The 26,251-nt window shown below is 43.0% G+C and overlaps 1 protein-coding gene across 2 annotated transcripts in view; it reads left to right on the top strand.

Moving 5' to 3' along the window:
* Window positions 1-26,251, top strand: part of B4GALT5 (beta-1,4-galactosyltransferase 5) — a 75,248-nt gene that overhangs the window by 35,408 nt on the left and 13,589 nt on the right. Inside the window, exons 1-2 of one of the 2 annotated variants that reach the window (XM_028125178.2) lie at window positions 2,041-2,232; window positions 20,421-20,555. In XM_028125178.2, the coding sequence (XP_027980979.1) occupies window positions 20,438-20,555 (118 nt within the window). In that variant the 5' untranslated portion in view covers window positions 2,041-2,232; window positions 20,421-20,437. Of the gene's footprint in view, window positions 1-2,040; window positions 2,233-20,420; window positions 20,556-26,251 lie in introns of those variants that run through there. The other variant, XM_028125179.2, reaches the window with a different exon arrangement.

Genomic DNA, 26,251 nt, shown 5'->3' with positions numbered 1-26,251 from the left:
ATTAAATGAAACCCCTTAACTCTTAATTTTCTTCTTGATTAAGGCTTGTGCAAGGAGGAAGTTTGAAAAGAATATGCCCTTGTTACCTGTCTGCCCCACTTTGTTCCACCACAGCCCGTGAGCCCCTGGATGGCTTCCAGGGCTCAGTGATTATGTATCTTATCAAGCAAACATTGCTAGGCTTTTCTTCAAGACCTCCTGGCCAGCTGATTGTAAGTTTTGCCGTGCAGAGGCGGTGTCTACACCATTGGGTGTATCTGCTTGAGGACTCATGGCTGGTGCCTAGCTCAGGGCTACAATAGGAGGAAGGTACCTACATTCTTTGAACAGTAGGTGAATCAGCTCAGGAAAGGGCCTAAACTCTTGTCCAGCTGAATTACCTACTTGTTCTGGACTATAAATAATGCTGTGACATGCATTTAATCCTATTTGAGTTCCAGGGTTGGTTCTGCTTTTCTATCTTGATTCCCTTGGGCTGTCGCTGGGAAATTAGTAACCAAGTTGACCTTCATCTTTTAATTTAGCTCAGGAGCCCTAGGCTGTATCTGATTGGTATATCAGGAGGGGTGAGATCTAGGCTCCCTTCCAGTGTCATCTGATTCTCTTACTTTGCTATTTTCCTGTGCTCTGAAGAAATAAAATTTATTTACTCTGTGTCTTAAGGTGGAAAATAGCTCTTTTTTAAAAAAATTGCTATTTTTAAAATTTATTTAACTTTTTTTCTTAAGATTTTATTTATCTGACAGAGATCACAAGCAGGGGGTGGGGGCAGGGAGATGCAAGGCTTGATCCCAGGACCCCAGGACCACGACCTAGGCCGAAGGCAGATGCCCAATCGACTGAGCCACCCAGGCGCCCCTAAAATTTATTTATTTTTAAGTACTCTCTGTGCCCAGTGTGGGGCTTGAATTCACAACCCCGACAGTAAGAATTGCATGCTCTTCCAGCTGAGCCAGCCAGGCGCCCCAAGATGGAAAGCATCTTTTAGAACACCTGCTTATGACCTAAAAGATATTTCGCCTATCACGTTAGCCAAATCTATATGTAATTTTGCAGGACGTAACTCTTATTTTGTATTGCATTCTGGTTATATTTAGATTTTGTTTTATCCATTCAGCTGCATAATAAAAAAGCTGTGTCCCCCCTTTCCCTACGGAGAGAGTTCCACTTCAGAAATCAGAAATAGATCGGATAAGAATCAAGAAAGCCTTACTTTAACATCATTGCCAGGAAGTGTGTGCACCTAGCATTAGGGATCAGACATCGGTGTTCACAGTCTTAAGTGGTATGAAAGGGGATTAAAAATTAGAAATAATAATGCATGTTAGCCTGAGTTGTCTGGATTAAAGAGCAGTGCTGTTTTGGAAGTGCTGCCTTGGGGAAACTACTTTTGGGTGCGGGGAGAGGGGCGGGATGGATGGCATGATGCATGTTTTACCAGACACAGTGTTATCTTAGGGCCGGGCTCTGGGGAGGGAGAGTCAGACTTCTCATACTAAGGAGGAACTTGTGTTTTAGTTGAGTATGGGTCATCTATGCACAACAGCTCGTTTGGTTGTGCCCACCTTTGAAGCCCTGTGGTTCCTTTCTAGCCCATGCTCACCACTTGACATCAGAAAGTTGTAGTGCTCTCTGGCTAACACTCTTAAGCTTCTTCTGAAAAGGCTGCATGCAGACAAAGAAGTCAGCAAAACTGTAGCACCTCTAAAAAAAGCACACACACGTCATCGGGTGGTATTCGGATGCCCCGGTCCCATAATTTGAGGATGATTATGCCTTTATGTAGGTAGAGGAATACAGAAGTAATTCTCTGCTTCTCAGAATGACTCCCCTTCATTTTTATTCACCAGAAAGCAGCAGGTACTCATCATCGTAAACGCAGAGGATGAATGCCATATAACCTTGTTCTTCTAAAGAGTGAGAACACTCACTGTGTAGTGCTTCCTTTTCCTCCCCCAGCATGGGCTGGCACAGCTGCTGACTGTCTTGTATCCGGTTGGTGCCTCTCCTCCCTTCAACCAGCTTCTTAGTAGTTTTGCTATGTGCTACTCTAGCCCTGGCATCACGGGGCCTTCGCACACTTTGCAGTCAGTGCGCATCTGCCAAGTGCAAACGGTGTTGCCCGTAAGAGCAACGGGACTTCTTCAAGGAGGAGGAGATCATTTGGCAGGTTCATCTGTGCTGGGTCTGGAAGGTACCCACTCATCCTTCTCTCTCTCTCTGTTTGACAAGGTTAGTATCTTCAATCACTAGCTTAACTTCATCTCTGCTTTTATTACCACTCCCAGCATGAATTATTTAGTACAAACTCAGACATAATCTCATAAAATTACTTGGTGTTAGTGTCCTGCTGTGAGCATCATTTTCTTGAGTGTGTTGTGCTCTGCCCGCAAATTAGCAAAAGCCACTTCAAGAAAATCTGTGGGTCCATTTAGAGAGGTTTAGTTGGTGTTACCTGATAATTTTTTTTTCATTTTCTTTTTATTCTTTTTTTTTTTTTTTTTTTCCCCTTAAAGTAGCCTCCACACCCAGTGTAGAGCCTAACGCAGGGCTTGAACTTCACAACCCTGAACTTCACAATCAGGAACTGGCTGAGATCCAGAGTCAGATGCTTAACTGACTGAGCCACCCAGCCGCTCCTACTTTCATTCTTACATAGTTCACAGCTTTCCTAGAACAATTTTTTTTTTTAAGTTTCTCTTTTTACCTGATAATAACCCCTCAAAAATTTCTCAGTGGGCTGGTCATTTTATGAGCAGGGATCCAAGAAGTGCCAAGCTTTGTTTGGGGGGCTGGATTTGGAGGAGAGGGGAGTCTTCTCTAACCAGAAGACTCCAGGCCTGTAGTCGTTTAAGAATTGGGTTTTTTTGGGGTGCCTGGGTGGCTCAGTCGTTGGGTGTCTGCCTTCGGCTTGGGTCATGATCCCAGGGTCCTGGGATCGAGCCCCACATCGGGCTCCCTGCTCGGCGGGGAGCCTGCTTCTTCCTCTCCCACTCCCCCTGCTTGTGTTCCCTCTCTCGCTATGTCTCTCTCTGTCAAATAAATAAATAAAATCTTAAAAAAAAAAAGAATTGGGTTTTTTTAGGGTGGCATAGTACAATGACCCTGCTCTAAAGATAAAAATCACTCATCCCCTTAATAATTTGCCAGATTGTTGAAATAAAGTCTAGAGCTAAAATTTATGCTCCCTTTTAACAGTGATCTAATTGTGAAAATCACAGATGGCTACTGACAGTTTATGAGCGTTAGGCATTTGCTGATTTTCAAAATAACTGTAGGAAAGGAAAATCCAAGGTGAGAAGAGAAACTAAAAATCATACAGCCACATTATTGGGTGTTGGCGTCTTCAGACAGCAAAAGAAGCAAAACAGTACAGACATAGGAAGTTAGCTCTCATGGTTACACTAGTTCAAGTTCGGCCTCCCTTTACGCCGAGCCCCTAGAGCATTGCGGGAGCTTATGGGTCAGGGGCCCCTGCCAACAAACCCACAGGGCCCTACAGCAACTTGGAAGCCTAGGTGTTGGGCGTGGTGGGAGATGTTAATTGGCCTCTGAGTGAACTCCGTATACTGCTAGGATTCTTATCCCTTGATAAACTTACTCCCTCGGGCAGTCTTGTTAATATTTAAAAATAGTGCTAAATCTATTACAAAGCACCATAATTTAATTTTTGTGGCATTTCAGTGCTCTGTGGTTGTCAGCCCAGGGTCGTTTAAAAAGTCTTTGGGCATACTGAGTTTTAACTCTTAACCTATAAAAGGTTTTCTTGTTTTTTGTTTTTTGATTGTGGGGTGTGCAGTCCTAGGAATTTTTGTCTGAGAGTAAGGTCAGCCTCAGGAATTTTTAGTTACTTTCCTTTCCGTAAACCTGCAGATGTAACTTTGAAAGGGAGCGGCAAACAAGCCAAGCTAGGAATGCTACACTAAGAGAGAGGGTGTGGCTTTCGCTGGCATCTTCTCCGTTCCCCCTCCCTGTTCATCCTGAGCACATGCTTTTGTTGTGATGGTTGATTTTTCCTGGAACTTTTTCCTTGTCTTTATCTTGGGTTTTGTGTCTTTAAGTTCCGGGCAAGAGGAGCAGTGTTGTCTGAGATCTTGGCTGGTTGCAGAGAGTTGCTGATGCCCACCGAGGGTGGGATTGGGGAGTGGCAAGAGAAGAGATTGCAGAGACAGGCCAAGTTTCATGGACTCTTGTAAGTTATGCTGTGCAAGAGGAATTTGAACTTGACCTTGACGGCAGTGGAAAGCCATTCAAATATAAATTGAGGGAGCAACAGGAAAATTTATTTGTAATTTCTCTGCAGTTCTCCTATGAAATTATATGAAAAGAGTAAATGCGGTTCTTGGTTTCAGAAACAAAATAATTTTTTGTTGGCATAGAATAGCCACCGAATGCTTTAACTTCTTATGTAAACATTACTTAGGTATATACTCCCCGTATTATAATTTGTGATCCACTTACAGGATTCTTGGTATGGTATTAATATACTTTAATTTAGATTTAGTTGGCAATTTAGATAGCATCCAAAATCAAACTCTTCTCCCAGCTTTTTATTATGAAAAGAATTTAAACCTACAGAAAAAGTTAAAAGAATGACACAGTGTACACATTACCCTTCATCTAGGGTCAACAATTATTACCATTTTGCTTTATTTATTTTAACTCTGGCTCCCCCCGCCAGCCATGTGAAATTAAACTGTAGACACAGCAAGACATTTAACCTCTAAATACATCAGCACACATCTCTTACAAATGATAAGGATTGGGGCGCCTGGCTGGCTCAGTCAGTGGAACATGCAATTCTTGATCTTGGGGTTGTGAGTCCAACCCCCGCGTTGGGTGTAGAAATTGCTTAAAAATAAAATCTTTTAAAAAAATGATAGATATAGCCACAATACTGTTATTGAAATTAACAGTACTTTGAAAATATCTTCTGGTATCCAGACCATATCCACATTCCCCCAGCGGTGCTCAGAGTGTACTTAGCCGCCCTGCCCTCAAATCACGTACTGTATTTGAGTGTGTCTCTTTGGTCTCAGTCTGTAGCTGCCTTCCCGCCCCAACCCATACTCCTCATTATAGTAACTTTTTGTTTTTGTTTTTTTAAAGATTTTATTTATCTATTCATGAGAGACAGAGAGAGAGAAAGAGAGAGAAGCAGAAGGAGAAGCAGGCTCCCAAGGAGCAGGGAGCCCGATGCGGGACTCGATCCCAGGACTCTGGGATCATGACCCGAGCCGAAGGCAGACGCTTAACCATCTGAGCTACCCAAGCGCCCCTATAGTAACTTTTTGAAGAGACCAGGCCAGTTGTTTACAGATAATGTTCTACATTCTGGAATTGCTTGGTGTCAGTTTGATGTGTTTTTTAATCCCCTGAATTTTTCTAAGCTGGGAGACAGTTCTGAAAGCTTGATTAGATTGAGGTTACAAGTTTCTGGCAAGAATATTCTGAAGGTAATGTCAGCTTGTTCCAGCGTTAGGGATGCCCAGCTTGATCCCATGGTCAAGGGGTGCCTGTCTGAATTCTCCATTGTAAACGTACACTTTCCCCTTTGCAATCAAGTAATCTGTGGGAAGAATTTTTTTTTAATGTTTAGGAATAGTCTTACAAGTTTTGACCATGCCTTATGCTTTCCAGGATTCTCTTGGTTGGTCCTTCTGTTTCTGTGGACTTGTTGGTCTTGCATTGCTTAAACATGTGAACATCACTTAGCTAAAGAAAGAAATGCTAATGTCTGAACATTCTGGATCAAGTGAAAGGCAAAGCAATATAAGAGATGAGAGAAAATGAGTCCAGCACTTTGCATGGCTCAGAGGACCCATTTCTAGGACAGTTTCATGTCTGCTAAGGACAAACCATCTGGTCTGGAGGAAGGGTTCATACCTATAGGGTGTCAAGGGAAGATCTTTCTTTGCTAAGTGTTTATGCCGAGAGTCAGGACATTTTCAAGTGCTTTCTCTGGTAATTTTTGCCTTTCTATGGAAATGATGGCTCTGATTTCATGTGTCTGACAGTGTGTTAATCTCAGCTAGAATGATGCCTTTTGGAAACAAATTCCTAAAGAGTAGATAACCCTATTAGTCTGTTATAGTCTTCCAGGCTAACAGTAATATGATTATAATATATTATCCCCATGGGACATGGAGAATAATCTCCTTTCCAGAAGAGGATCAGGAGGGAGGCCAGAGAACTGTCAGTGGACAAATACTTTGGGATTGTGGGCTAGGTAGAGGAAGCTTGCTTGGTGAGCTTTTAACTAGAAAGATCAGAAGTTTTAGGATAATTATGAATCATTGGGTATAGGTGAAGGTGGAATAATGGTTTAAGATTGGGGAAATTATCTGGAGCAATAAAGAGTGAGGGGCTAATAAGGCAAAAGCTCTGTTGTGTTTTTGTACTGCCTGCTTCTCCCCGCCCCCCCCGGCATTAAAATGTATGATTGTTTTAAAAAATGAAAAGAAAGAGGGGCGCCTGGGTGGTTCAGTCGGTTAAGCTTCCTTCCGAGTCTTGGTTTCGGCTCAGGTCATGATCTCATGGTCAGAGGTGGAGCCCTGCTTTAGCTCACACTCAGCACAGAATCTGCTTGAGATTCCCTCTCCCTCTCTGCCCCTCACCCCTTGAGCACGTGTTCGCTCACTCACTGTCTTTCTCTCTCAAATAAATCTTTAAAAAAAAAATGAAAAGAAAGAAAAAGACCCATGTTTGAAGGCATCATTCCTAGAGTGTGTTCATAGATATTCAGTGGGTGCTATGTGAAAAAGGCATTCTCAGTAACTCTGGAAACTTCAAAATTTGGGGTCAGTTCAAACAGATTTGGTTACTGCCAGAACTTTCACTATTGGAACAGAGAACTTCTTTATTATACAAAGATTTTTCTGATGGCTATGGAAATGCTGCATTGCAACAAAGAAAAGAAAGTGCAGATGACCCCATAATTCTAAGCAGAGATGGCACTGAACATTTAAAAATTGTTTTATGCGTGTATTTTCCTCTGTGTCTTTTTCTTTAATCCAAATGTGGTATACTATATACATTGTTCTACAGGATGATTTTTTAGATGAAGTAATGATTGCTTAGATTTCCATGGCATGACTTTGCCATAATTTTTGTCCCTAGTCCCTTTTGTTGCACATTTAGGTAGGTGTGTGGTTTTGCTTTTATAAATAGTACCGAGATAAACATCCTTGAACACACTTATTTATCCAGTTACTTCTTTTTTTTTTTTTTTTAAAGATTTTATTTATTTATTTGACAGAGAGGGACACAGCGAGAGAGGGAACACAAGCAGGGGGAGAGGGAGAGGGAGAAGCAGGCTTCCTGCGGAGCAGGGAGCCTGATGCGGGGCTCGATCCCAGGACCCTGGGATCATGACCTGAGCCGAAGGCAGACTCTTAACGACCGAGCCACCCAGGCGCCCCTATCCAATTATTTCTATAGGACAAATATCTGAAAGTGGTAACTGTTGGGTTAGAGTGTGAGCATTTCATTTTGATATACATTGCCAGATGGCCCTCTAAGGGTTGGTTATCCCAATTTATGTTCCTTTCAGCAGGCATGAGATACCTATTTCCCTGCATCCTCACCAACATTCATTATTATCAGTCCCTTTTTTTATTTTTTATTAAGTAGGCTCCATGCCCAGTCTGGAACCCAACACGGGGCTTGAACTCTCAACCCTGAGCTGAAATGGAGAGTCAGAAGCCTAACTGACTGAACCATCCAGACACCCCCATTATTATCAGTCTTTTGAAAATGCAAGCAACTTCTAGCTTCATCCTAAAATCTTATGTTTCATATTTGCAAAAGGATAGAAGAAACTTAGTTGTAGCCAGATAGCATTTCAGAGGTAGAGAGATTTAGCTCTTTGCTATAGAATTGCATTCTTTTTTTTTTAAAGGTTTTTTAGGTTTTTTTTTTTAAGATTTTATTTATTTGAGAGAGAGAATGAGAGAGAGAGAGAGAGCATGAGAAGGGGGAGGGTCAGAGGGAGAAGCAGACTCCCCGCTGAGCAGGGAGCCAGATGCGGGACTCGATCCCGGGACTCCAGGATCATGACCTGAGCTGAAGGCAGTCGCTTAACCAACTGAACCACCCAGGCGCCCTAGAATTGCATTCTTTTAAATCATCACTAAATTATAATTTTTTAGCATGATAAGACAGGAAATAGAATTAGAAGCCCTTTTATGACCCTTGTTCATTGTAGGTAGCTCCAGTATAATATCCTGACCAACTTGTTTGGAGAAGGAGGTGGCTCTGGGAATGTGCTTTTCCATCCATTCAGGTGCCCTCCAGCTTTATCAAGAAGGGGGCTGAAGCACCGTTGTTCTAGAAATGAAGGCCAATAGTGTAGGACAGTCAAACCCTAACCAGCTATGGAAAAGGAGAGGAGAGAAGGCAGACAAACGTAAATCTGAGGTGTATGCAACCCAGTTTTTCCAAAGCGAGGAAAGGAGAAAACACATTTAGAATTGTGAGATTTTGAGTGTAAGGAGGCTTGGCAGTTCAGTGATCCTCAAGGTCCAAAGGGAAGGGAGAAGAATCAGAAGGTTTCAGTACTTATATAACCTTATATTTTGAATGCATGTAGTGTAATTTTATCTGCAGATCTCCTGTGTATCAGTGATGGGGGTTGAGGCTTGGTTGGAAAGATTGAGAAAACCACACGCAGTTCAACATGAATGTTGTAAAGATGGGGCGGCCGAGGTCCAGAGACCACAGAGCCAGCCAGGGACAGTACTCAAAACCAGTGTTGTTGACCTCCCCAGTCAAGGAATTTCCTCTCCACCATCTTCCTTAGAAGGCAGATTTTTATGAGGGGTTTCTTACTCTTCCTGTCATTTGTGCGGTATATGTACGCTCCCCAAAGACAGGAAACTAGAACTCCCTGTCAGTACGTAAATTCCTGGATTCTGTAGACATTTCTGGTTCTAAGAAGCTTTCCTGGGTTTCAGGGTAGGGAGGACTTGAGGAGTGGCCGTCATTGACCACCTTTCTAGAACAGAATGTTGATGTGGAGATAATTCAAGTATGACAGCTGCATACTTTACATACTTGCTCCTCTCCCCACCCCCAGTCTGACAGCTAAAGAATGAAATTGCGAATGTTTTGTTTATTAATGTCTATTGTCAGATAAATTCAGCCTGGCTGGAGGAATCGTTTATTTATTTATTTTTCTGTATTACATATTTATTTTTTTAAAAACTGTTGTAGAGAAAAGTTGTAGAAGCAGAAGGAAGTCAACTCACATACTGTTAACACCTAAGCACATGGGTAACCTTGCTTCTAGTCTTCTTTTGCCTTATGCATTTACTTACTCTTTAGCACTAGTTACCGTAATATGACAGAACTTTTCTCATGTTAAGTGTGGTAGTCTGTGCCAGGTGTTCTACATTTGTTACGTTTATGAGGTTTCATAGCTTTTTAAAGATGTATAAGATCCTGTCAAGTGTATGTATCACAGTTAACTTATCTGTTATCTTATTGTTGCTTTTGAGTTGTTTTCCAAGTTTTTGCTTTTCTAGATCATTTAATAAAAGACTTTGTGCAAAGAATGTCTGCATATTTGGAATAGTTTCCTTGAAATTGCCAGATCAGAGGATATGAGCATTTTTATGGCTCTTTGTTGAATTTGCAAACAGTTTTTCCAAAGGGTTATACCAATTTACACTTAAACCAGCAAAATTATCAAGTGTATGTTTCACTCTGCCCTTTTCTGGCTGAATCTTTGTGGTGTGGTTGCAGAAAAGCCACTATACTTAGAGCTTTTGAAAACAGGTCACCTCCACCAAATGGCCATAACAGCATGCTGTGTGCTGAGCTGTAATTCATTAATTTAATAAATAGCTAAGTGTTTACAATTTATCAGACATTACAGATTAAAAAAGAAAAAGAATAAGGCATTTTGCACTCTCACAGCTTCTGAAAGAACCATGCTCAGATGTATAGGATCATGGATAAGAGTTTATGTATCAATTGGAAAAGAGCCTGGACTGTTCTAATCCTGGGGGTGGGGTGGGATAATATCAGGAAAAGCTATGAAAGGGGCCATGGAAGCTTAGTATGAGTATGAGCAGGTATCGCCAGAGCACAGTCAGACGGAGGAGCAGTTCTGCCTGGCCGTGGGGAGGTGAGGCCCAGGAGGTGGGCAGAGCCTTTGTCTGGAGTCAGCTGCGGAAAGCGTGTTGCTCGTTGGTTCCAACAGTGACATCTCCACCCTCTCTGAGACTTTACCGCCCAGGGCAGGGCCAGGGTACCTGCAGGTATTCAATGGGAACAGTGACAGAAAGGTAATTTCTAGTTTTCTTTGACCCAGGGTTCCATGCAGGTTACACAGTGCGAAATTGGGGCATCCGTGTTGGCCGAGCCCCTTGTAGGTATGTACTTGTGGAGGTTGGTAACCATGCTGTTAAGAATTTGGGGGGAAACAAAGCTAAAGTGACTGCCTTAGGCTGCTCGGCTAGTTAATACCGGTTTAGGCAGAATTTTCATTTCTAATCTCATGTACAGTTTAATAATTTAACAGATAATAGACTAACAGGTCTGTAGAAATGTTTACAGAGTATTTCATAGTTGTTAATTTTTACCACTTTTTTTTTTTTAATAGCTGGGAATAAAAACTAGGGAGGGTGGAAAATAGAACCTGTGATTGACTTGGTGGTTTTTCTGCTTCAGATGGGGAGAACTAGGAAAGCAAAAGACTTGTCAAGTGAAATTTTTCCCCAAAAATAATTTTGGGGGTTCCTTACTCTCTTAATGTCTCCCCTGCCAACACCCAGTTTTCTTTAAATACTTTTTGTGTGAAAATTGCTACACAGTTGCTCTTGAACGTCAAAATAGATATGCCAAAGGCTGTAAATTTCTTGTCAAAAAATTCCTTGCATTTTTTTTTTTTTTTTTTAGACCGAGCAGGGAGGAGAGGGTGGGGGGATGGGGGGAGAGAGAGAATCTTAATTAAGCAGGCTCCATACCCCAGTGCAGAAGCCCACGCCAGGCTCCATTTCAGGACCTTGAGATCAAGACCTGAGCCAAAATCAAGAATTGGAGGTTTAACCGACTGAGCCACCAGGTGCCCTGAAAAAATTCCTTGCATCTTAAAAAAAACAAAAAACAGGTTTATTTTCTTTCTTAAATATGTGTCACTGTGCACCCACAACCTTGGATCTTAATATTTCTCAGTGTATAGTGTGAGCCTCCAACATTTTAAGTAGATCTGAAACGCAAAAAATCAGGATTTACATTAGAGCTTCAAACTTACTACATTTTTATAAAACTTAATAAAATTTTAGGGACGCACCATACTATATATCATGAGCATTGGCATCCACTACTGAAGTGTGATGCCTGGAGCCAATCAGGTATAAGATATTGACACTGAGGATCCAGATAAAAGGAATCTGTAAGCAAAGTGTGGGAACAAGAGCTGTGTGTTCAAGGGATTTCTAGGCATTTGAGAACCTGAGAAGATGATGGAACATAGTATTTGTTAAAAACTTGGGTTCTGGAGATAAATCTTGGTTACACACAGTCAAGTTCTTGCCTTTCTGGGCCTGAGTCCCCGCGTCTATAAAATGAGGGGGTAACCTGCCTTCATTTAGTGTAAGGAAAGAATGAGACGACACAAGTATTTGGGAAAGTGTTGGCACACACGGGCTCAGTAAATGTATTACTTCCCCCAGGAATCCATCTCCTTATAAGCAGAATAAGTGAATGCATTCTTTACAGAACACCTCCGTGTAGAGCAGCGAACATTGATAATCTCTGTTTTTGGTTGTAGAGATCAGTAGTTTTTTCTGGTTCTTACTTTTCTCAGAAAAGATTGGTCAAAAAGGTAGTGTAGGTTTTGCAGATAGACTCTCGCATGGCAAAACTCAAGTCCAAAACTCCTAAGACACATCTCTGTTCTTTGTTTCCCCTTCATTTGTGTTGTATCTTCTATGTGTCTCTTGTATGTGGGGGACGGGAGAGAAAGTGAGCAGCCTTCCTGTTTTCCTCTAGTTATTCCTTTTCTGCTTCTTCTGTTCTCTTTACATTCTCTCTTTCCCCAACCTTTATTATATTTTGAGAGTATGGACATCCGAATGGGGTATAACCCTGGTTCATAAGATTTGTTACAGTGTTTTCCTGGAACGTATTTGACACTGTTATAAATCACACATTCTGTGGTCTGTAGGGGGAACAGAACAGAGATGCCTGGTGTGAGTAAATCCAGGGAAAGAACAGGGAGTCTGGCAGCCCACTCCAATGCGAAGCAGCACCTTTGCGGACTGTCAAAAGCCCGCGCCACACCCCAGCCCTCCCCAGCTGTAGTTAGTATGAGTAGTCTCCAGCTTTCTATCTTGACGTCTTCTCTCCATCTGCTGGCTCCAAGATTTGGCAGAGAGGAGATTCCTCCTGCTGCTTCACGTCGAGGGCAAATACGGCCTTTGGTAAGATTTGGACACCCAGCTTTTAATAACCAAGTGGGATTCTGCACAGACAGCCTCAGTCAGTTCATCCAAAGAACTTCCTTTCTTTGATTAAGGCACTTAGGTCTAGATGCTAAAAATATCAGCCCTTTATCTGGAGCCATGAATGTAAGTAGGAGTGAATTTACTTGTTTTAATACCTACTAGTTGGCCCACTGGAAATCTGATCCTGGACTATTTCTTCAGTGTCAGGCCCCTAAATATGGCACATAAAGCCCTTTATGATCTCGCCCCCTCTGTTTTTCTAGCCTCCTCTCGTTTTTGCCATACATACCCTTCAGTCCAGCCATACCGAACTGCTTTTCGACCCTCAGACATGTTTTCTCCTTTGATATCCGTTCGTCTTCATGGGTGCTCTTCCCCAGCCTATTCTGCACTCTTCTTTCGAGACCCAACCATAGACTCAACTTCTTTTTTTTTTTTTCTTTTTAAGATTTTAATTTATTTGACAAGAGAGGGGGAGAGCACAGCTAGGCAGTGGGAGAGGGAGAAGCAGACTCCCTGTCAAGCGGGGAGCCCGATGCAGGGCTTGATCCCAGGACCCCGGTATCATGACCTGAACTGAAGGCAGACGCTTAACTGACTGAGCCAACCAGGCGCCCCTAGACTCAGCCTCTCCTTGAGAGTATTTTCCCTTCCCTGCCCTCACAGTCTGATTTAGGAGCCACTCTGCTGTCCCTTGGAAACATGACTAATTACAGGTTTCCTTGTCTGGGTCCTGCACTGCAGAAAATCACAAGGACTGTATCTTATTTATAATTAACTTTTTATCCACAGAGCAGAGGGCAGTTCTTGGCACATAATACGTGTATAATGAGTGTTTTTACCTGGTTTGCCTTTTGTATGTTTCTTTTTATAAAAATGTGTGAGAGTATAAATTTCATCTCATTGCTGAAACAGCACACATGCGTGCATGTGCACGCTGTTAAGGCTCTTGGCTTTTTTTTTTTCATTTAACAAGATATCCTGGAATTCAGTTCACAGATTTTCTTTATTCTTTTGGGGGGGTAAATTTTATGGAAATATACTTATTAAAGTATTCACAGGTAAGTGAACAGCTTGGTGAATTTTTACAAAATGAACACACCTTTGTGTGCTCAAGAAATAAAACAATTACCAGAAGTCCCCTTCCAACCCCACTGCCCACTCCAAGGATACCTATTTTCCTAACTTCTTATACTATAGACTGGTTGTGGCTGTTTTAGACTTTATGTACATGGAATGATACCGTGTGCTCTTTGGTGTCCTTGTTCCACATCATGTACGAGAGATCCATTTGTGTGGTTGCATATAGTTACAGTTTGTTCATTCTGGTTGCTGTATAGTATTCCAAGATTCAGATAAGCTACAAGTTTTTAATCTGTTTTACTGTAGATGGACTTGTGGGTTCTTTCCAGTTTGGGGCTATTATTAATGGTTCCTCCCTCTTCTTTACGGCCTCATAGTACTCCATCCATGTGAATGTACAATAATTTATTCAACTAGTCTTTTTTGGATAGACATTTAGGTTTTTCCCAGTGTTTTTCTGTTACAAATGATGTTGTACAAGGTTTTTGGGTTGTTTCTTTCTTTCTTTCTTTCTTTCTTTTTTTTTTTTTTAGATTTATTCATTTATTTGAGAGAGAGAGCATGCAAGAGGGTGGGGAGAGAGGAAGAAAGAAGGAGAATCTTTAAGCAGACTCCCCGCTGAGTGGGGAGCCCGATGCGGGGCTTGATCTCATAACCCATGAGATCATGACCTGAGCTGAAACCAAGAGTCAGTTGCTTAACTGACTGAGCCACCCAGGTGCCCTTTTTGTATGAGGTTTTGAATAAACTTGTGCATTATATTAAGGAACATGAAAGAAAACCAAACAACTTCGTGAGGAGGGAGAGTACCAGAGAACATATTTTGGGGGAAAAAATAATCTATTTGGCAGTTACGCTCAATTGGTAAAAAGGAATTGCTGAACTTTCCTTAGGAACAGGTTAGTTCAGGGAACAACATTTGGGGTTTCTCTCGTAAAGGAGAGGGAGCTAATGTAAGAGAGGGGCTTGGAATCCCATATCTCTGCTTCCTTGGGCACAGCCTAGTTCAGAAGATTCCATTGTTTAGGGTCCTGACTTACTCACATACTGGTTGTGCATCTTCTGGGTGCCAGACACACTCTTCTAGCCACCAGGGTATAGCTCCTTGCCCTCATGGAGCTCACATTCTTGTAAGGGTGGTAACAGTAGACAAGGCAAATAAGAAAATGTGTAGTATGTCAAATGGGAAAATAAAGCAGGGAAGGCAGATTGGGCTGCGTGTGTATGTGCATGTGTGCATGTTGGGGTGTGTGCGTATTGGGGGTAAGACACAGATCTTCCTGAGTGGTCAGGAAAAGAATGTCTTTTTCTCCTTGTAGTTTACCAAGGCAGATGTAAGAAACATGAAGAATACACATGTTTAGGATAAAAAATTATGAACTCTTTTAAGTATATAGGATCTTGTAATTTTGTCTTTTCCTCAAATTATTTTGCTCCTCATCTGGGATGTCAGACCTCATTATCTTGTGAGGAATTTTTATGAGTCAGAGTCATTTAATAATGTGTGTGTTCAAGTGAAAATCATTTACCTGATTCATATGGATATGGAGGCTGACCAGAATTCTAATGGAGAGGAGAGTATGTCTTCTGGTTAGGAGACCCAGTGATTTGCTCCCACAAATGCTCCAGTTAAAGCCATGGCCCAGGGCTACTTACATTGGCACCTGGATGGAAATTTCCAATTATGCAAACCTGAGTGGGGCTTACTCTTGTCCACTACATTATGGTCGTAAGAGATCCGTCAGCCCAGATACCGACGGTACATAATAATTATGGTTTCTCATGAAAGTGTAAAAAAGTTATTAGTAAGCCTGACTTAGTAGTAAATGTTACTTTAGCATTTGTCACCCTGCATTATAATTCCTTGTTTGTGTCTGTACCTTACTCTGTGTTGTCCTATTCATCTTTGGCCCCCTGTGGCCTAGGACTGCCTGTAAAAAGTACCCAGGAAAGCAGGTGCTCCGTAGGTACTTGTTGACACAATGCAGGACTTAACCACTGTGTGCCAATTTAAATTAGGGTTTTTTACGTGTGATTCAGCCACCATTGATCAAGATGATATTATTGGAAAGTACTGTTTTTCCAAAAGCTCATCGAAATGTTAGGGAACACCTGATTTCACCTCTCTCTGGTTTTTTTTGACTTTGCTGACCATGTGACCTTGGGTAAATGACTTCTGTGCCTTCCTTATCTAAAATAAAAAAATTGAGATGATATCTACCTCACAAAGATGTGAATTTTAGATGAGGTAATTTAGATGGAAAGCAATGTGTGTGTGCATATGCACTTCCTGGTTTAGGCCAGAGCCACACGCATAATTTAGTGACAGGACTTTTAATGGGGACATTTGTAAGGTCCTGTAGTTTGAGCTATATAACCAGCTTGCATGAGCACAGGACAGGAAGGGAGCGGCTTTAGCAGCCCATATCTGGAAAGACTGAGGATTTTTGACTCCAGCAAGCTTCCTATGAATCAGTGTGGTGTGACTCCTGTTTATCAATGACAATTCAGTAATTCCCAGGTGATTACCTGCCGGGAATGGAAAATTCTAATTTCTATTAATAGAAATACGTAAAACAGAATTTCCCAGAGTTCTGCAGAGAATCACTTGTTGTTGCCAGTTATCATTGGAGGACATGGGGCTGGTTTGGGAAGTGGCCGGTTTTAGATAATTGAACATTGTTGTAGAATTTCTTTGGCCTTGTGTTATCCTGCATTGTGAATCTCCAAGAGTGGGTCGAGTGGACCACTTTGTAACAGATGGAACAGGGTTGCTGGTGCTCCTGCTTGTTTCTGAGCCCATCAGACTGCACCCGGACCGTTTTGTCAGCATGGCACCACCCTTTGTCAAGTGTAGACTGCTGGGCCTGTATCCAGAGGCCAGCAGCCAGGATGCAGAGGGCACACAAAGGAAGTAGGGCTGCCTAGCCTTGAGGGACGGGAGAAGGTTAGGTGGGTCGAGGTGAGGGTGCAGGGAGATCGAAAATGCTGTCCTTGGCTATCCTGGGTGGGGGAGAGGGATTTGACTGTTCGGTCACGAGGTGGAATGAGAACCAGTGGGTAAAGGGGATTGGGAAACACTTTGGACGGAACCCAAAGGAGGATTTTCTAAGAAGATGGCTGTGTTTTACATACTGACACAGTCTTCTTGGAAGGCAAGATTTGGGGTTGGTGTGGGGGCATTAAATGGTGATGAAAAGTGTTCTTTAAATCCCATCCAATGCTGAGTCTGTGAATTTGTGATTATTTTCTTTTGTTTGGCAAAATTTATTTCCTCAGCCTTTTATTTTTTTCAGCGTTGTGCTAATTCCTGTAGATAATCAGAAAAAGCATTAATAGGTGGTTTGTGTACATTGTTAGTTGAATGGCAAGACCAACATGTGAGACAGTGGTTAGCCAACTAAGACAAAACATAAACGAGGCAGAATTTTGATAATCTGTAACAGTACCACAGAAATTCCAGAAGAGGAGGACTGAAGAAGGATGTAAACTGGAGGTTGAAAGTTTAATGAGATTTGCATGGCAGACAGGAGAGCAGAAGCCCCCGGGTGGAAGGCTTTTGAGCAGGAGCAGTGTGGATAAATCTGTAATTAAGGAAAATCCATCTGGCAGCTTTGTGGAGGAGATAAAGATTGGAGAGCTGGCTCCTTAGCAGTAATCGTGTAAGCCATGTGGGTTCCTGAAATCTTTGAGGGAGACGCTGTGGCTGTAGCACGGATGAGCAAGGTCTTAAAGCTTAGTCCTTTGAGCACAGGTACACCTGGTGTAGAGTCCATTCTCAGCTGACCTTGGTGAAGCAGCATGGAGAAACTGAAGCCTAGAAATGGACTGTAAGTTGAATAGTATTACTTGTCTCTTAGGATAATTATGAGAATTAAATGAGATAATAATTAAGTGCTCAATGGGTGTTACTCACGGTTTATTATGTAGCTGAAGTTCTCTAGAGCCATGGTTCTGGAAATGTTCTCAGACTCCCCACATTGGTATCACTTGTGAGCTTGCTACAAGTGCAAATTCATGGGCCCCACTTGGGATTCCAGATCAAAGAAAGGGTGAGGGGCGCCTGGGTGGCTCAGTTGGTTGAGCATCCGGCTCTTGGGGTCCTGGGATCAAGCCCCACATTGCACTCTATGCTCAGTGGGGCATCTGCTTGTCTCCCTCTCCCTTTACCCCTCCCCCTGCTCTCTAAAATAAATTAATAAATCTTTAGAAAGGGAGGGCGAAGAATTTAAAAGAGGGGCCAACAACAGTGTCCTTACAGAAGATAAAAGTACCCAGAAGACTGAAATTTAGGGGAAGGGAAGTAGTATGTTTTTTGCAGGGCCCAGCCTTACATGCAATGTTTAATGAATATTTGTTTTCATATTTTTTTTTTTTTTTAAGATTTTATTTGAGAGAGTGAGTGAGCGAGAGAGAGAGAGCCCATGGGCAGAGGGAGAGGGAGAGGGAGAAGCAGGCTCCTCATGGAGCAGGGAGCCTGACGCAGGGCCTGATCCCAGGACCCTGGGATCATGACCTGAGCCAAAAGCAGCCGCTTAACCTACTGAGCCACCCAGGCGCCCCATTGTTTTCATATTATTGAAGACAGCTGGTTTAGTATTACGTTGGCGATGGAAGGAACATTTCAGGGCAGTTATATATAATATGTATAATGTACATATTCTGTAGCCCAAATGATGAAAAAATACCATGAAACCACATTAGAAATTTGATATTGGATGGAGTTTAAATCTTCTGTTCAGGGATACTTCTAGACTGCCTACCTCCCGTGACCTGTGCTGTCCATCTGCTATAGATAAAAACTGCGATGTGACTCTTGCTTTCAGAGGCTTCACAGAGTTACACTTTTTGAAGGACTTGAAGCTGTCTTCTCCTATAACTTTTCTGGCCACAGAGAGTAAATATTCTCTCTGATGTCTTCTCTGCCGCGGTCAGAGGTTAACGTGTGGTGTCTTCCACTTGGTCACTGCAAGGCCTACTTTGAAACCACTTCATTTCTGAAAGCATTATAGACATTAATTTTTTTGTTTATTATTTTATGGCTCAGGACATACCTTAGACATCATTTAAATCCTTTGCAAGATTTTATGTCCGTGTTTAATGTGGGCCACCTGGGGTTTTCATGGAGAATTGTGCCAGTTGGTCTGTCCCCATCCCCAGCCCTGTCACAGTATAAGCACCAAACAGAGTAGCTTGAAATAAAGTAAATTGACGGCTAGGCTTCATCCATTTAGTCATTATTTACTGCCCATTGTGTGCAGGACACTGTGGATAATAATGATGAAGTGGTGTCAATAAAATATGCCTCGTGGAAGAGCCAGGACAGCCCGAGGCCTTGTGTATCGAGCCTGGCAGAGTGGCCCGGGCGGTTGGTAGCATACCTGCCTGGGGCCTGGTTGGACGGCAGCCAAGTGTTCAGATGATCTCCAGCACACACCAGAGTTTGGATGTGTAAATGTGTCACCCCTGAGGGACACCCCTCTTTTACAGTGGTGAAGAGAAAAGAGATTAGATTAGAATGGCTGATTAAGAAGTTGTGTTTTGACGGGGCGCCTGGGTGGCTCAGTCTGTTAAGCGTCTGCCTTCGGCTCAAGTCATGATCCTGGGGTCCTGGGATCGAGCCCCACATCGGGCTCCCTGCTCAGCGGGGAGCCTGCTTCTCCCTCTCCCTCTGCCTGCCGTTCTGCCTACCTGTGCTCTCTCTCCCTCTCTGTCAAATAAATACAATCTTTTAAAAAAATTATAAAAATAAAAAAAGTTGTGTTTTGAAACCTTATAATTTCTTGAAAATGAATGGCATGGTGTTTGAGATTGCAAAGGGGCATACCGGAACCGTACTAACTCGTCTTTGTGACTCCCTAGTTTCCCGTCTCAGAGACACTTCAGAAAAACATGAGTGGAGATCATTTCCCAGAGATGATGACCGGTTAATCTGAATAATTATTTGTTAAGAGTAAATTTTTTGTTTTGTTTTGCTTTTATTAAAATATAGTTGAGGGGCGCCTGAGTGGCTCAGTCGTTAAGCGTTTGCCTTCGGCTCAGGTCATGATCCCAGGGTCCTGGAATGGAGCCCTGCATTGGGCTCCCTGCTCTCCCTGCTTGTGTTCCCTCTCTCGCTGTCAAATAAATAAAATCTTTAAAAAATAATAATAAAATATAGTTGACATATTGGTCACAGGTGTGCAATGTAATAGTTCAATATTTGTATATATAATGAAGGGAATATGTTTCAGTTGACACTTGGATCAAGTTGCGTGTTCTTTTCCCATTGCTTTGGGCTTTCGGGCTGAGGTGGGTGGGTAAGTCAGACCGATGACAGTCTCTCATTATCTTCTTGTCTCTCCAAATCCCCTGAAGAAAGGTAGCTGGAGCCCTAGTCCACCACTTTCAAAGGTTGCCAAGACCAGATCTGGACCTAAATGTTTCTAGTAGGCAGAGTGGACAGTGATTCCCTTTCTCTGAGTAGAGCCAGTGGGTGTTGAGAAGGTCACCTTAAAGCAAGATGAGATCTTTTTTAAGTGTTTTAATCTAATCCATAAAGGTTTTGTGATCATCACAGTGATAGAATACAGATTGGATATTTGAAGACCTGGTGGAATAGAACTTTTGTAATTTATGGGTTTGTTTTTTTTTCTAAAACTGCTGAATATTGACAGAAATTCCCCTTAGTCCTACAGAGCTACCCAAGAAATGTTGGTAACCTGGAAACATTGAGCCCAGAATGGAAAATAGAGTTAAGGCATTTTGGGGTTTTAGAACTGAAAGAAGTTTTTTTTTTTTTTTTTTTTTAAAGAAAGAAACCCCAAGTATGTGTGTTTGTTTTGTTTTGCTTTAACGATTGTTTTTGAATCCACCTCTTTTTCTCTCCCCTTCTGTTTTCTGCAGTGAACACCTACCTCTTCATGATGCAAGCTCAAGGCATTCTGATCCGGGACAACATGAGAACAATTGGCGCTCAGGTTTATGAGCAGGTGGTTCGGAGTGCTTATGCCAAGAGGAATAGCAGCATGAATGACTCAGGTATATTTTTAGTAAAGAGGTGGTCTGATTAGAATGTCCACTCCCGGGGCGCCTGGGTGGGTCAGTCGTTGGGCGTCTGACTTCAGCTCAGGTCATGATCCCAGGGTCCTGGGATCGAGCCCCACGTCAGGCTCCCTGCTCAGCGGGGAGCCTGCTTCTCCCTCTCCCCACTCCCCCTGCTTGTGTCCCCTCTCTCGCTGTGTCTCTCTCTGTCAAATAAAATAAAATCTTAAAAAAAGAAAAAAGAATGTCTACTCCCCACAGAGGTAAATTTGGTTCAAATAATTATTTTTGATGGAGAAAAGTGCATTGTAAAAGAAGGTTTGGCTGAGTCTTACCTTATTACTAAAAAAGAGACTCTTGTAAAATGAATCTTTGTTCGTTTTGCTAACAGTATATTAAGGGTGGCTGGATGACTCCAGTTTGCTCCTAAGACTTTTCAGGGTCAGGGAGGTAAGAAATATCTTTTAAGACCCCGTTTTTCAGTGCACTAGCCTCCAAGAGGGTACCAAAATTAAGCTTGTGTTTAGGACACAAGCAAAACAGGAGCACCAAAAGCTGTTTCTGGAAATACTTTGATTTCAAAAAAGTGTTCCGCACAACCAGACTTTCTTCTACTTACTTATTTTAGGGTTCAACACTGTGGGGTTGGTTGGTTGGTTTTGTCTTGTTTAGTTGCCTGTGGTGGTGGTAGTGGTCCATAGTGTTTTCAAAGCAAGTGTGGCCCTGGTTGCCACACTAGAAGAGTTGCTTCAACTCTGTTCTTCCTGTCGGACTCTCCTCGAATTTGGTCAGTCCAGGAGGATTTGTTTACCTCGTTTACGAATGCTTCGAGACTTAACAAATTTCTACTTCATAGTAATCACGTAATCTCAGACAGTATCCACAAATTAAAAAAAAAAAAAAGCAATTTAATCGTTTACCTGGTTTACTTTCCCTCATCAGGTGTGGTTTTCATCCTGTGGTTTAATTCCAGCTACGTGACTGAGTTTGGTGGTTGGAATCATTCAGCTTTGCAGAAAGCTTTTCAGACTATTTCGCTAAAGATGGCAATGACAGACACAAGAGTGAACATTTCTGCCTTCTCAATCTTCGGAGCTTTTACCTGTGGCTTTTATTATCTTATAAGCACTAATTATATAAAGAGGAAAAAAGAACACAGAGCTTAGGTGACTTGCCTAACATTATGTTAAAAGAACTTGTTCCAGAATCATGATTTTGACTCTATTTTTATAAAGGCTAAACACGGCAAGTGCTTCACCTTTGAAAGCTTTTTTGTCTCTCTTTTTAACTCTTCCAAAAATTGAACATAGGAAGTATTTCCACATGGTTAAATGGGATAGTCGTGAGGCTTCTCCTCTCTGGCCAGGGATGATTTTTATTTAAAAAATAGATTCTGAGGGCGCCTGGGTGGCTCAGTTGGTTAAGCAACTGCCTTCGGCTCAGGTCATGATCCTGGAGTCCCGGGATTGAGTCCCACATGGGGCTCCCTGCTCAGCAGGGAGTCTGCTTCTCCCTCTGACCCTCTTCCCTCTCGTGCTATCTCTCATTCTCTCTCTCAAATAAATAAAATAAAATCTTAAAAAAAAATAGATTCTGAGATTTTATTTTGCTAAGCATTTATGATTTGCCTTTTATTTCTTTAACTGAGAACTAGAGTGCTTTCCTGGGGCTCCTTACTGATTTCACTCAAGCCTAGTGCAGTATTATAAAATGAGTACTAGTTTAAGAAATATTCTTTCCTCTTTTCTTCTGTAGTAAGTTCTGCAATTGTCCAGAGCTCACTATAGAATGTGAAATTGCTTTGCAAATATTGCAAATGAGAATTCTGTGGTGCTTGGGATCTCAGGAGAAAGCATTGTCTCTCAAAGGGAAATGAAATCCTTAAAAGAACTGACCACATCCTGGTTTATCTTCAGTCTGCCCTGCTGGCTAACTTAGCAACAAAGGAGTATAGTTAGCAAACTGAAGCTTTAATACTTCCTTTCTTCTTGTTTGCAAAGAGCAAGTTATTGACTTTTCAGAGCTTTTCGGCCAAATTGTGGCTTCAGGGGACGATTACCTGAGCTCTGACTCAGACCTGGAAAAGGAACTGGATGAACGCCTGAAGTCGTGGGAGAAGGCTGAGCACACTTTTGTTTCCTCATTCATTGTGTGTGGCTTTAGGTTTTGCAAATAATCCCCTCACACGTTGTCTCCCTTGACTCCAGCATGGCCCTGTCGGGTAGGCAGGATTGTATGTGACTTCATTTCTTCGGTGTAGTACAAATAATCTGGGGGGGGGCGCGGTTTGGAGTGACTGGGTCGTGTGATGTTTCCTGAACCCCACCCGAACCTGCTGGTCATCGTGTGCTGAAACTAGGGAGTCCTTTGACTGCTTCTCCAGAGCTCTTTGCCCTGATGAGTCAGGAAAAAGGAACGTTTGTGCTGCCGTGACATTGATCCTGTCCAAGTGTTCATGCCTCTCCAAGGTCAGATGATGCTGGGACTTCCATCCGGGCATTTGGCGAAGTAGTCTGCCCTCTCCCAGAAGTTAGAGGGGCACACACAGAATCCCGTCCCTCCACAAGCACAGGCTCTCACTAACTCCCCCACAGGTGGTTGTCCTTGAAAACCAAGCACCAAGTGAGTTGTGCCCTTGGAAGGCATATCCAGGGACCCGTTATTATTTGACTTAGCATGTGTTTATTTTCAGGTCATCATACACTGAAATAATTTTTCCCAGCATCCCTCTGGTTGGAATAATCACCCTTTTTGTGTTCATGGTGTCTATTTCCCTTATAAATTGGAAGTCTTTGCTATCACATTTGCTCTGTGCTGGATGCTTAACTTGCATTGCCTCGTGGACTTGTCAGGAACTCAGTAGGGTAACTGCGGTGTCCCCACTTGAGGGATGAGAGTGTGGAGGCACCCAGGAGTCACGGCCTGGGTGTGGCTGCGGGGTTGGGCCTGCTGACCTCTGGAACCTTGCAGTGCCTTCATGGTCTCTCCCGTCTATGTAGCCCCAGTGCGTTGTACACTGCCTAGCACGTAGGCCCTCAGGAAGTAGGTTTTGAGTGCTTGAGTGAATAGATTTAACAAGAAAACATTTTAAGTGTTGTGACCTAATTCCGAGATTACTGTCTTAATTGGCTTCTGTGTTGTTGGCCCATCCATGGGGAGTGGGTATTAAAGAGGAAATGTTATTTCATTGGCAGTGTATCCAGTGAAAACCCACCATTTTTATTCATTTCAAAGCAGTTCTCTGCCTGGCACCCTCAGAGAGGGCACTCTGGACCTAAAGCTGCTGAGATAATTGGGTGACTGTCATTTCTGACCCGACCACTCCCACCAGGAGCCACCAGGGGCTTGACAAGGATAGCAGGACTGAGGTGGTCCGTGAGCTCTGCTGCTCCACCCTGGACACAGTGCTGGGGGCACACACCCACATTCAGTGGCCTTCATTAGGCCAAGTGTAGCTGAAAAGCTCTGTGTGACAGAAGTAATGCTAGCTTTCTTTACCCTTGAAAGTTAAAGTGGTAATTGTCTAATAAGAATGCACTTTAGGTGGGGCGCCTGGGTGGCTCAGTCGTTAAGCGTCTTCCTTTGGCTCAGGTCATGATCCCGGGGTCCTGGGATCGAGCCCCGCATCGGGCTCCCTGCTTGGTGGGGAGCCTGTTTCTCCCTCTCCCACTCCCCCTGCTTGTGTTCCCTCTCGCTGTCTCTCTCTCTGTCAAATAAATAAATAAAATCTTAAAAAAATTAAAAAAAAAAAATGCGCTTTAGGGTATGAGGACTGTGAGCCAGGAAATACACCTGATGTGATAAGCTAGAGAAGAAGCTTCTTGTCACTGAAAGCCATGTGGAGTATGAGATCAGGAATCTGCAGAACTTCCTGTGAGCAGTGGGGGAGATGCTCAAAAGAACATTGGCATCAGAAGAAAACTCCCACTTAGGTTTTTTTTTATATTATGTTTATTTATGTTTTTTAGTAATCGCTACCCCCACAGTGGGACTCAAACCCACCTGAGATCAAGTGTTGAACATTCCTGTGACTCAGCCAGCCAGGCACCCTCCTGCCACTTAGTTTTATAGTTAGGGCGAGTGGTTGGGTGGCCTGTCCTTTCTCGTCCTTAAATATGAGTTTACAGGTGTCCTTCTACCTGTAACTTTCACCCAGAGGGAGATTTCTTACCTCTGTACACACGTGTGCACGCACATGCATGCAAACCTTCCCACGCCTCCGGCCCCAACCCTCTTTGTGTTCAAATACTCAGAAAAATGTTCTCTTGCCCACATCCTTGGAAACAGGATTGTTGCCATAGGTGAATAAAGTCATTGCTAGGGCGCTTTGTAATATAGTCAATGAGCTGGATATTCTTACCTTCTTTCTCTCTGGTTTTTAGGCGCTTAGTCCATAGTCTTCCTACGTCTACTCACCCAGCAGGTACAGGGTCATCCTTAGGTGTGCTAACTTGTGAAAAATGCTAATTCTATTTTACAGATATTTGTTCTGATGACATCATTCTAGCATATATAAGTTTGTACGTTTTCCAAGCAGAGAGGGAAGTATTTGGTCTTTTCTCAAATGGAAGGGAAATGTGGTGGTTCTTCCTGTAATCTCTTGGTCAGCATTTCCCAGTCCCTGCTCCACTGGATCTGGTAAGATAAGGGAGAAGGCAGATTTTTGCTACCCCTGTGTATTGGGGTAGTCATGTCAACCCCAGTGCATCTGAAAACCCCTGCCAAGGTGGGGCTTTAAAAAATACCAAAGCCTGCACCCCACCCCCAGAGGTTCTTATTTAATTAGTCTGGGAAAAAGCCTGGGCATTATTAGGATTTTTAAAAGCCTCGTAGATGATCTAATGTGCAGGCGTGGCTGCCGAACCATTGGTGTAAAGCAAAGTTGAATCATCAGGGCCATCTGAATTTGTAGGTAGGAAGGATGTCTGTTGTTTTTCCATTTTATAAATGTAGAAACAGTGCCTTCTTTGCCCTTCTACCTCCCTTGCTGGGAGGACATGTCCTGATTTAAAATAGATTACACTTAGGGGCGCCTGGGTAGCTCAGCCGTTAAGCGTCTGCCTTCAGCTCAGGTCATGATCCCGGGTTCCTGGGATCAAGCCCCGCATCGGGCTCCCTGCTCGGCAGAGGCCTGCTTCTCCCTCTCCCACTCCCCCTGCTTGTGTTGCCTCTCTCATTGTGTCTCTTTCTGTCAAATAAATAAATAAAATCTTTAAAAAAAAAATAAAATAGATTACACTTAACTTAAAAAATAAAGCCATGGCCATAGAAATTCAGTAGGCTCGCTTTATCCTTGCAGCTGCTCCCTCGTTCAGTAGGGACACGCTGAGGAAGAGGAAGAGGAAGGGTTGCCTGGCCGGCTCTGTGGGAGGAGCGTGCGACTCTTGATCTCCGGGTTGTGAGTTCGAGCCGCTCCCACGCTGGGTGTAGGGATTACTTTAAAAATAAAATCTAGGGGCGCCTGGGTGGCTCAGTCGTTAAGCCTCTGCCTTCAGCTCAGGTCATGATCCCAGGGTCCTGGGATCGAGCCCCGCATCGGGCTCCCTGCTCGGCAGAGGCCTGCTTCTCCCTCTCCCACTCCCCCTGCTTGTGTTCCCTCTCTCGCTGTGTCTCTGTCAAATAAATAAATAAAATCTAAAAAAAAAAAAGGAAGAGGAAGAAGCTGTCATTGAGATGTGCCCATTTCTGGGCAG

Source organism: Eumetopias jubatus, unplaced genomic scaffold (genome assembly GCF_037043125.1).
Source record: "Eumetopias jubatus isolate StellerSeaLion01/CBP00866 unplaced genomic scaffold, mEumJub1_p1.0 scaffold_9, whole genome shotgun sequence".
NCBI classification, from domain to species: Eukaryota; Metazoa; Chordata; class Mammalia; order Carnivora; family Otariidae; genus Eumetopias; species Eumetopias jubatus.
Note: the sequence above shows the minus strand (reverse complement) of the source record. Positions and strands in the feature narration are given on the sequence as shown.